The sequence below is a fragment of the Diuraphis noxia genome, unplaced genomic scaffold (genome assembly GCF_037042655.1).
Source record: "Diuraphis noxia isolate RWA-SAM2 unplaced genomic scaffold, SU_Dnox_SAM2 contig0002, whole genome shotgun sequence".
Lineage (NCBI taxonomy): Eukaryota > Metazoa > Arthropoda > Insecta > Hemiptera > Aphididae > Diuraphis > Diuraphis noxia.
The window spans coordinates 10,438,674-10,450,851 of record NW_028301712.1 but is presented as its reverse complement, the minus strand read 5'-3'; the positions used below and the strand labels follow the sequence as shown (position 1 = coordinate 10,450,851).

Here is a 12,178-nt window from a genome sequence, read left to right as displayed (position 1 = left end):
TGCATACGCACGTTAAGTGTTAATGAGATGTGTGAGACACAGTGCTAGACAATATTGAAATATTGGAAAGGGCAACAAGAGTATGAAATCACCTGAACGGTTAAATATTAAGTAAGCTTTACTTACAATAAACAAATTTTTATACTGAATATTTTCGTTAAATTATTTCTTAAAATTTTTTACATAGTAGATCAAAACGAACTAAAACAAACGTCAATAGATAAAAAAGAAAAAGTATATAAATATGCATAATATATTTCAACCCTGAAAACGTAGTCTATAGATGGATTATAATATTTATCATTTATCATAAGTAAACATGAAGTTTACCACTAACTGCACTACGCGTCACAAACAATATTAAACGGATTAGTCTACTCCGGCATATTATAATTATATTTTTAGTGCTTATATTATTATTATATATAATATAATATAATATATGACTATAGACACATAGAAAAAATCGCTTCGTATTTTAACACAATATAATAATATGATATCGCGTGTGACCTACTGGTCTGTTTTCGGGTCTTTGAAAATATTATGGTATTTGGTCGATTGTTGTTTATCGATAGTCGCACACGCGTTACATACGAATATGTGTGCGTTGAGAATAATAACATTTCAATAACTCTAGTAACGGACCAACCGTAATATATAATAATAGGATCTACGATATGATGGAATTTGTTCGCTTCTATATAAACTGCAGTGATAATCTATCAACCACGACTCGCTACCAGGAGTAACCAATTAATATTTTTGAAGAGCTACAACATTAGGAGTCTGGAAATTATTTGCAAGCTATAAATTAATGTAATTAATGAACAAAAACGATAAACTATGATAACTATAACTCTAGAAGGCATAGTATCATCTGATTTAACTTATTTTTCTCTTGATTATGGGCTGAGTGAAAATTTGTCATTCGGTGACGACTCCTGCATTATACTCTAGTATAATACGTGAAGAGAGATGAATAAACATCATCGATTTAGTGTGTTAGCACATGGAATTGCCAAACCGGCGCAGTGGTTCGTAAAGCCTTATAAATTTAAGTACAGTCTTCGATGGTAAGAATAGCAATGGCGTCGGACTATTAACCGAACGTTTGATTGTTGTATACTATCATAAATAAGTAATTTTCCGCGGTTTGAGGAGTACCTATTTAGAGAAAATTTTCCGATTTCGCGATCTACATAGTACGAGTACATACACGCAAACCCTAACGTATATCTAATCAATTTGGATTTTAATCATTATTATGTAAAATTATTTGCCAATAGACAACGAAATAATTAGTCTTGCTCGAATGTTATTTAAGCAACATAATAACATCATATCAATAATCAATAAAACGATTTTTTAATTATAAATACAGTTGAAAACAAGTACCTACGTAGGACGCCAGTAATGTACTCAATGCGAAAAGATTACTGATATTTTTTTTTTTTTTAATAAAAACCATTTAGCAGTTGATTAAAATTAATACCTATTGAAATACCTACTTATATACTCGTTATGTCTTATTTTTTTTTTTTATCTAGATGTTGAAATCAAGAAACCTAACACTTTTGTCATTAAAAATAGTGTTTAAAATTATTATCGAAACGTAATATTATTTGGTTTAGATAAGCGTTGATCAAAGAACAAATCTATGAGACGCAAAGTGCATCGACGCATTGAGTAAATGCGCGCACTGCAGCGACAACTGTTTTTGCGATCGCGACGTACCTCTGCAACTACCGGCGACGTCGACCACTTCTACGATGTCGGTGCAGCTGTTGTGGCGGCGACCGGCCACGCTGCTCCAAGGGCTGTTGGCGGCGCTGTTGTAACAGCTACCACCGCTGTAGTAACTGCTACCGCAGCCGGAACTGCTCCGACGGCTCCGCGAATCACCGGTGGACGAGAAACGGCGGCCGGCTATGCATGCGAACGGTTCGTCGTCCGAGTCGGAGTACCCGTCGCCCGTGTCGTCCTCGTCCATGCCGCGGTACTGGTCGTTGTCCGGCGACAACGACGACACCGACGGAGACGAAGGCAACGCGCGCGACACCGCGTCGGGCGACGAAGACGACGACGACGACGACGACGCGACGCACGGCGCCCGATGTGACAGTCGGCCGTCGGTCGGCGGCCGCGGTGACGACGGCAGAGATCCTATGGCGACCGGTCGGGTCGCACGTTCCCGGTCCCGTGGTTCGCGCCGTTCCCGCTGTTGGTCCGGCTCCGGCGGAGATCCCTGCTGCGCCTGGAACAGTTCGTCCAAGATGCCCACGCTCCGCGCCACCGGTTCGTGCAGGTTGACCGCCACCAGCTGACCGCACTTGTACAAGAACAGCAACCAAATGTCCGGCTGGGCCGTCAGACACCGCACAATGTATCGGCCCAGTTTCAACACGCCCGATGAACGTTGTCTCGCCGGCTGCATGTCACCCGGCCGCGCGCACAACATCGACGCGATTGAACGTGTTGGCGGCGAACACCGGCGGCGGCCGTCCGACCGATTTCTCAAGGTAGACCGCCTCGACGATTATTATCCCCTCCGCCGCCGCCCGCCCACCTAACCGGGTCCGACCGCGCCGCCGTATTTTTTGGCGAATATTATGTAAATAACAATGACGCGATAATAATGATAATAATAATAATAAGCGAGCGCTTGTGTAACAATCTCTATGTTACCGGTTCTTTTGTTTGGGCTATCATTCTGCAATGATGACGAAGACGACGACGACGATAATGTTATTCATCTATTTCGGTTTTGGAATCGAACCATGATAATACGCTGGTCTATAAGCCTATGCGACCCTTTTAGAGTGCCCGCAAAAATATAAACCTTAAGAGGACGTTTCACCCGCATGTGTTGTCTCCGTCTTACTAGTGCGTAACATTGCAAAAACTGTTTTGCGCGGGAAAGAACCGAGAAAGATACAGTTATTTAACTAAGAAACGAAATTTTCACCACATAAAAAGGAGAATTTTGTCTGTGCAATATCTTTTTTATTTTTTCGATATCACTTATACAAAAAAAATTCTTATTGTTTTATAATACACTAATTTTGCGTTTTTTAAGCACGAATAACTTTTTTTGTAGTTCTGATATCGAAAAAATAAAACGATATTGCACAGACAAAATTCTCGTTTTTATGTGATGAAAATTTCATTTCTTAGTTATAACTGTATGTCTGTATCTTTTTCGGTTCTTACTAGGTTTTTAGAGGTAAACTCTTAACGTAAAATTTCTCCTCGCATATATTAATTTTTTTGTGCATGTATAAATTCATATTTTATTAGTGTTTGTATTTTATATATTTATTATTTTCAAGTTATGATCAATCTTAGCTTTTTCAGCTTTTCAACTCTAAAAATGCCCATGAAGGAGATTACAGTATATTTGATTTTCAAGTACCTAAAAATGTAGTAAGATTCTTCGTGTAGGAATTTACATTTGGTCGAATAAATTATCAGTGGAGTCGATACAAAATCGACGGAATCGATATAGTACGCTTCTCGGCACCTCCGTGATTATTAATCTGAAAATTTCATTATGTTAAAATAATTAAAACTCAAAATATTTAACATCCATAGATGTAGATAGCCTATGCTAGGAACATCTTATAATAAAGTTTCAAAAACAAAAAAATCTGTAGAGAAAATTACTAAAGATTTAACAATAAATGTATTCTTATTAAAATAATATTTATGTTTTCGATCTAATAAACAATTTAGTATTAGTCTGGGAATCACAATATTTTTCATGATTATATTATAAGTTATAAGTTATAACTTATAACTGTCGGTAAGCGTAAAAAATAGTAATGCTTACCTATTATTGTGATATAAGTATTTGTTTTAAACATTATTTTACCATTGTGAAAATTAATTTTACTTCAATGAGTGCACTAAATATCTATAGGTATTATAAATTGTAATATTATTTATAACGATCACAATAATGTGTGGAATTTTTAAAATAATGAGATATTTTTTTGGTTCAATCGAAGCATTAAAAAATTAAAAAAACGAGGAAGTAATATAAGTAACAGTGAACACGGAGATTATGCTGAATAAAAAAATGTGACTATTATGGTGAATCAAAAGAAATCATACCTCTATCTTAAATATATCAAATAATAGTGACCAAACATATCGTTTTCAAATTAGAGACAAATCATTTTTTTTAAGTACATGATTGGTAATATAAATATTACGAAGTGTAGCAATATCAGAATATTCAGAATACGATGAACGGAGAAAAATGGAGGTTATCCAAATTAAAAATTCTTATTTCAAAGAAAAAGGATTTGAATCCAACACCACAGAGGACTGTCCGTCATAGAGCGTATTAATCACAAGTTCCCTGGTCTTGTTCTAGAGGAGACGACGAATATTAGAAACAGCGAGAAATCATGGAAAACTAGCTCAGAGCACATTATCTGGTTATATGACTTGTTGACATTGTCCCGGTTGAATGTTAGAAAGAGAATTTTGTGACTTGCCCAAACACGGTAAAGCCACATCTAAAGGTGCGTTTTCCCTGCAGCGTCACGATGCGGCGTGGTGTCTAGCGTCAACTACCGGTCCGGACGTATATTTCGGCGTCTAGATGTGACGTCACGACGCTTTGCTGTTCCACTGTTGGACGCTGCAGGGGAACCGTACCTTAACCGAATGAATGAATGAATCGGGGAGGGGGAGGGATGTTACATACGTTTAGGAGACATGTGTTATACAAAACTATGTAAACTTACAATATTTTGTCAATCCATCATAACCCATGTACATCATGCACAAACTATTAGGGTAATCTGCTACAAGAGTTTCGTAAAATACCAATATTATAAAATGAAAACTACTAACTGCGTAAATAACGTAGTATTACTTGGCAATTCATTTTCAAATGAAAACCAATTAATAACAACAATCAATATTTTTTAAACTTTTACTACTTCAAATGTAATATAGTGTTATAGTGATTACCGGTTGGATCGCAAACACAAATTAACAGTAATTAGCATTTAGCATTATTATATATTGAACGACAGCCACAATGATGTCATAAGACTACCATAAAAAGTACGACTCAAACGATTGATATGATTGGTTTTCAAATAAATTTGGTATTGAATAAAAGATCCAAAAGTTTTATTCTAATCATGATGGGTTTCGAATGAAACGTCTACAGTGAACTGCTATAAACCTAGTAGGTAGTTTGTTAAAAAAGAAAAACATTTAAATTATTTTTTTGCTATTGGTATTCCGAAAACATAAAACTGTTTCAATCCCATTTTTGTTATTTGTGTTTACTAACTGTAAATCTCGTGAATCTTGAAGTGTTGAGTATAATTTTATTATCTAGGTACCTACTTCAAAAAATATTAATACTTTTTTCAAGATTTACACAAGGTAAATGATCAATTTATAACATATTTTTATTCTTTTTTTATATTTTTAATCACATAGTCGGAGAAAAATAATTTCGTACGAATGCCGATGATAATAATTAATATCGAATATTAGATGTATAGTTCTTTATCAATAAACGTGTTAAAATAAGAGAAATCTGAAGTGTACCACTTCAATGTTGGCTTTTTATAACTCCGTTGATACAAACTTCAAATGCTTATACAGTATACATACGGTTTTGTAAAATTTGCATTTGATTTCTTACATAAATTGTACCAATAATGATTTTCTTTTAATAATTGTATTTATTTACAAATGGTTAATAATATAGACCTGTCAACGTTTTATTTTCCAACCCAGTATTTAGCCACATTTTAAGGAAACACAGATACGAAGATATCTGATTTCTGTTGAAGCAATAACGAACGCGGAGGTTAATATTAAGATCTTAATTAACAAGGAAAAACTTATAACCATAATGATATTTGGGTAAATGTTGGCTTCAAGCTATTGTACCTGTTGACTTAGATTAAACAGATAACTTGCTGCAGCAGTCTATACTCATATTATTGCAGATATTAAGGTAGTTATAATGGCCAAAGTTTAGTCATAAAATAAACAAGGTTGCGTCTAAAAAGTAAGAAATTGAGACAGTAAAACTTCATAATATATTTATGCACTGGTTAGCCCGTAAGTTTGCTAAGCATATTGATGCGTAGGTACAGGGAGTGTGTGGTCATTCGATATGTGCTTTTAGTGCTTCTACTAGTCTATCAATATTGAACTATTATATATAGTTACTTTAATAATAAAATATGTATATAATGTAAAATATTGTTATTGTTTTAATTTATCAGATACGATTTACCCTGAGAATTTGTTTAAGATAATCGTACAAAGTATAGGCCTTAAAAGAAAAATTCTTATGTTTATACTTAAACACAGACACACGTGGCAATTTATATTAATACGAGCATAGTATTAAAATATTGATGTGAAAATTCAAGTGGTTTTAATTTTTATGTTTTGAATATTATTTTTTTCATCACATGTTAATTATTATCGGTATCATTTAACATTTATATATAGTAGCTTAGGCAAAATCAACGAAAACTACAACTGATCAGATAAACTATAATGGAGTAGCCATTATTTAAAAAATGTCTCATCATTATTATACATTTATACCATGAAGGTAAGTTTTTGTTTGGTTGAATAATAACACAAAGTTATTTAATTCAAATATGTTTGATACGTATTGTAGTTTAATTTAAATATTTTATACAGTCCAATTATGTGTTGGCCTTGAATAGTTGGTTAACTTTTAATAATGTGAGTACCATACATTTATTCATCATTGTAATTAACTATATTTAATATTGTTTACATTATTAATCAAAAATTATTCCATACAATCAACAAGATATAGATTTTAACTGTATATTTATTTGCCGTTTTCATATGTATAAAAAACATTCTTATTTAGAGATACTACAACATAATTAATGTGAAATCATAAAAATTCAAACTTTTTAATATAGGTAGTTGATAATATAAGATTACTTATAAATTTATTAGAAATAATCCCTCGGCACTTCCACTTTTGATTGTTGTATTACTATAAGATTAGTTTTAAAAAGGAAAAACATGTTTTCGTATTCACCTTGCAGCAATTTAGTATAATGAATGATTTTAAATTTTCAGTTGGTAGTCGAAGAATCGAAATGTATTAACTAAAATAAATTTGAAAACTTGTACTAAATGTTACCGTGTGCAATGTGCTTTATATTAATGAATTGAAATGGATTTCACATACATATTAGTTTTTAAAAACTTCACAATTTGAACATTTAAAGTGAGTATAAATTGTTAATAACTGTATCACTATAAGAAATGGATGAAACATTTTTTGTCACGTAAATATTCCGTGAATGTTTGTTTTTATATTTAAACTGAAGTTATAATTTATACCTTACATCGAGTTCCGCTGAGAACCGTAGTTTTTGAAATGTGGTTACGTTGTCACATTCAAATTTAAATAAATGATGTAGGTTCCACCATAATACTTATTATAATATTCTACACCGACGTCTGAGGTGACCGAATGAGATTGGTGCCCCACATCATCATGGGATGTGGCATGTGGTATTTGGAATGTCTGTCCAAATTTTTATTTTGGTGTTGAAAACTTGGAAAAAACATTTAACTGCTACTTATTTTCATCAAGTATACACTGGAATTGTATATTATCATGTATTTTTATTCTTATAGAATAAGTTCCAACGTCAAACCGTCAATGTTCCTAAATTAACCTACTGATTACTGTACACTTATTTTTATTATTATTAACAAATAATTTAACAATATTAGGTACGAGTAATAGGTATAAATGTATATAAACGATGGCGGCGCCGCGGAAGCAATGCGAAAGCAGTTCCCGCGGCGTCGTCGGTTAAAAATGAAAAAAAAAAAGGTATAAATATATATATATATATATTAATGAACCACGAACACGGCTAAATTCCTTATCACGTAACAAACACGGTTTTATATAGTACTAAAGCCGTGGTGACAAATAAATATAACAAATAACTTTATATCATCGGTGCTGGTGGAGGTTTAAACTTAAAATCTTCAGATGCATGCTCCCCTGTGTATTGGGTATACTGATAAACTATAAAATCATCGCTATTATTTTCTGTTCATATTACTGTCACTAAAAATATAGTACATTTTTAGTTGGTTAAATTAAAACATTTATTTTTTTTTTTTTTTTGATATGTGGTAATTGAAATGTATTACTAAAATTATTTTCATTTAATTGACGGAGAATATTTCTAAATTGGCATACAGCCAGGCAACGATAGATTTCTTAATAATAATAATAATAATAATAAAAAATAATGATAAGTAATAGTATTATTCTTTGGCTTTTGGAGTTGTGTTGTACAAATACGTTTTATTATTATTGATATTTTTATTTCGTTCCAAATTTATTGAATGGCTATCAGTATATCACAAATAATATTAAAAATCTTTAGACATATCGTTGTAGTTATGTTATAAAAATTCATATTTATTGATGAGGTTTTGTCTGCGAATTGAACGTATTGTTCGAAAAGGATTTTACCAAGATGATAATGTTTTATTGTTAAAATTATAACAATGTGCATAATAAGTGTTTTATAAAATATTTTGTTTCTACTATTAAACTGTTCAAAGATTAAAATGTCGAGGTCACTAAGTTAGACCACATATAACTATTATTGTTTTTTAATGAAACCAAAATATCATGTTAACATTGTTAATACATTTCAAAGTATTAATACATTATATTCTTCAAACATCAGAAGACTATGTAGCTAAATATTTCTAATAAATTTGTAAGTGTTCAAAGGTAAATAACTTAAGTTCTTCAACCTCGTGAACGAGCGTATGTTGACGTGTAAAGTCGTCCAGTACACTGTGAGCGTTATACTGAGATGCTTGAACTCTAAAGCTTATAAATATTTCTTAACCTTTTACCATGCACGAAATTTACCCTTCTATATATAGTACGCGTAATGCGTATTATCTACTATCCATCTTGGTACCTACCAACCTATACTAAAGTATATTACATACAGAAAATAGAAATATATATTTTAGTTATTCAAGATATTTTAACATGATAAACAAAACAAAACATGTTGTCAATAAATTTAATAGACTATTTCTAAATATAAAAGATAGGTTGATTGACATTTAAAAATTATGTTTTTTTGACTTACTGTTATCCAATCTTACTTTAGTATGTGATTAAGAAGCGACATTTATATTTCATTTACATGCCTACATAATAATTTTATTTTTTGAACCAAATAATATTACGATAAAATTATTTCATATTCTACATTTCTATGAAGTCATTTTATCGTATGGTATGTTTTGAATGTACTTACTTAATTAGTCGTCATTGCGTTGGTAATTGTAATAGATCAATGACTTAATATAATAAATAATTGCTTAGAAACGAAAAACGATACTTAGCGGAGACTTTATATTTAACAATATTTTATAATATATAAATTTAATTTGTATTTATGTCAGTAATATGCTATTGTATGTTTAATTAATTTTAGACTAAAAAATTATGTAGTATATCATAACAATATGATAATATTACTAAAATTTTACAAAATTTTAAATATATTGTAATTAATTTATCACTTGTATAAGTCAATACGTCGTGCCGTATAATATGGTGCAGTGAATAAGTTCGTGGTATAAATAATTTATAATTAATCCAAATGTACGATTCATAATCAAAGTATCAATGAATTCAAATTTAACACATCCATTTTTTGTGGTTTTGGGTTATATAACTTTGGGTACTTGGGTTGCCATACCTATTAATTTTAAAACGAGTTATGTGTATTTTAAAATTGTAAATCGTTTGTATATCTTAAAATATTCATAACTCGCGCTTTAAAATTAAAATATAATAAAAATCCTATGAGAAGCTCTCGATAATAACATCACCATTAAATTTTATAAGAGATAATTTCACTCTAAATTTTAAACTAACAGAGCTTAAACTAACAGAAATTTGCCATGTTACGCACTTGTAAGACGGAGACAACACAAGCGGGTTGCACGACAACATATTATAGCGTCCTTTTTATGTGTATATTATACATAGTTGAGGATTATATATACTAAAAAAATTTCCAACCGATTTTGACAAAAACAAATGAAAATATTTCAACTGAAGCTATACAAAACGACAGATAGTTCGATTATGATAGATGTTCGCTAAAATAGTAAATACATATATTATTATGAAAAAGTACAGAAATAGGTCGGGTGATATCGAAATTACGCATATGCAAGTCCCTTAGATTTTGAACAATTCTCTGCACAACATTTTGCAAATATATTATTAATTGGGATTCCGTACAGGTCGTTAGAGTATTAGAATAGAAGCCCATCGGGTAACAGCTATTACATTATATATAAAAGGAAAAGTATATTGATAAGGTTTATGAAATCAAACAAATACTCGACAAGTTTTGACGATTCAATGAAGATTTAGTAGAATTAAACCAGTTATTTTGAGGTGGTATACCCAGGCATCGTCAATTTGTACCAAATTTACTTGCATAAACATTTTGTACGACTTGGTTTATATTCATATATTTTAATGACACGATTATTCACCATAGTTATAATTAATTTTAATTTAAAATTCCATCATTAAAATAGTTATAATACAAATTATCTCATATAATAGTTAATAATACGAATTTTCAAGTGTTACAACATATTTCGGTTTCGGGTCTTTCAATATATATAAATTAAACTTGACGCAATTAGGCTGTAGCTACTTAAAACGAATTAATTTTTTTTTTTTTTGCATAAATGGGTAATTCCCAATAATGTTAAATCATGACCGTATAAATGTCCTTTGTTTCTGGTTGAAATCGGTAAAAAAACAAAATTACCATGATTTCTATTATTTCTATTCACCACAGGAGGATTGTCCTTCTCGGTTTCGTTTATCCCCTAGTCATATTTGTACCACCTATGCTTTGATCAGGTCCGAGCATTGTAATAATACAATTAGAAGATTATTAATTTTACCATACCTTTGTAAAAAAAGATAATATTATGATGTCATTGTTTCGAAATATTGGTTTTACTGCGATTAAACTTACAGCTTTGTACAAAATAAAAATACAATTTCTGTAAATTATATTAAATCTCTCTATTTTTAACTTCGTGGAAATCAATATCAAAGATATCTATCATTACTTATGAAAATAAATACATTTATGTTCTATAAAATATAATATTTACATAGGTGCCGAAACAAAAAAGTATAAACATTATTATTACAACGAATTGTTATTGTAATAATTGTAGTAATAATAAGAAATGGTACTCTGTATTTGTAGAATGATAAAAATAATAAACTTGAGTCTAAAGTATCAGTCCAGAATTATTTAAATATATTCATATACGTATATAATAGATATATTATGATTTATATAAATTGAATAGGTGTGTTTTTTTTTTCAATGAAATGGAAAAATGTATGATATTAACAGGTGTAATTATTGTGGAACTGAACTCTCAGACAACCACATATACGTCATATACACAAAATTTCTCCAATATATAAAGACGAAATCAACAGCCTCAACTTAATAAATACCTTAAATGCAGCACTCAAACCCGATGGGGGTATCACCACATTAATTATAAAGTTTAAAAAAAATACCAAATCATATCCCTAAATATATCGAAAAATAAAACTGTAACTTATAGCCATTGCCACCAATGTTAATAAAGAACAATAAAATAATAATAATAATTACTACTTACCTCAGTATTCAATGCATTTTATAGAAGATAAGATAGAAAAGAGTATAGCTTTTGCAAAAAAAGAATTTCGTTGGAATTTTCAAAACAGGTATTGTATTAGACTGATTTAGTTCTGCCTATTTCTTATATTTTTATTGAAGTTTCCATAAATTATGTGATCTTGTTGTAATTATTCCTGTAACACAAATATTAAAAAATAAAAATAAATAGTTTCTTTGCATTCTTTTTGTTATTAGAACATCGTAGAATATAATATAAATAATAGTCTTTATAGAGTTACGGTATTGTAAATTAAATATTAAAAATTCAAAAATTCATATAATGGCATTGAATGAGTGGTGGTTTTGATAAAACTTTAAGGAGGGGGATTTTATATCAAATTGTATTTTTTTGTAATTTC

The 12,178-nt window shown here is 30.6% G+C and overlaps 1 protein-coding gene across 1 annotated transcript in view; it reads right to left on the bottom strand.

Annotated features, from left to right (window-relative positions):
• LOC107171924 (BTB/POZ domain-containing protein 6-B-like) overlaps positions 1 to 2,481 on the bottom strand; it is a 34,438-nt gene extending 31,957 nt beyond the window's left edge. The window contains exon 1 of the mRNA XM_089219560.1: positions 1,738 to 2,481. Within this exon, the coding sequence (XP_089075686.1) occupies positions 1,738 to 2,461 (724 nt within the window). The 5' untranslated portion in view covers positions 2,462 to 2,481. The remainder of the gene's footprint in view (positions 1 to 1,737) is intronic.
• Between the last annotated feature and the right edge of the window lie 9,697 nt (positions 2,482 to 12,178).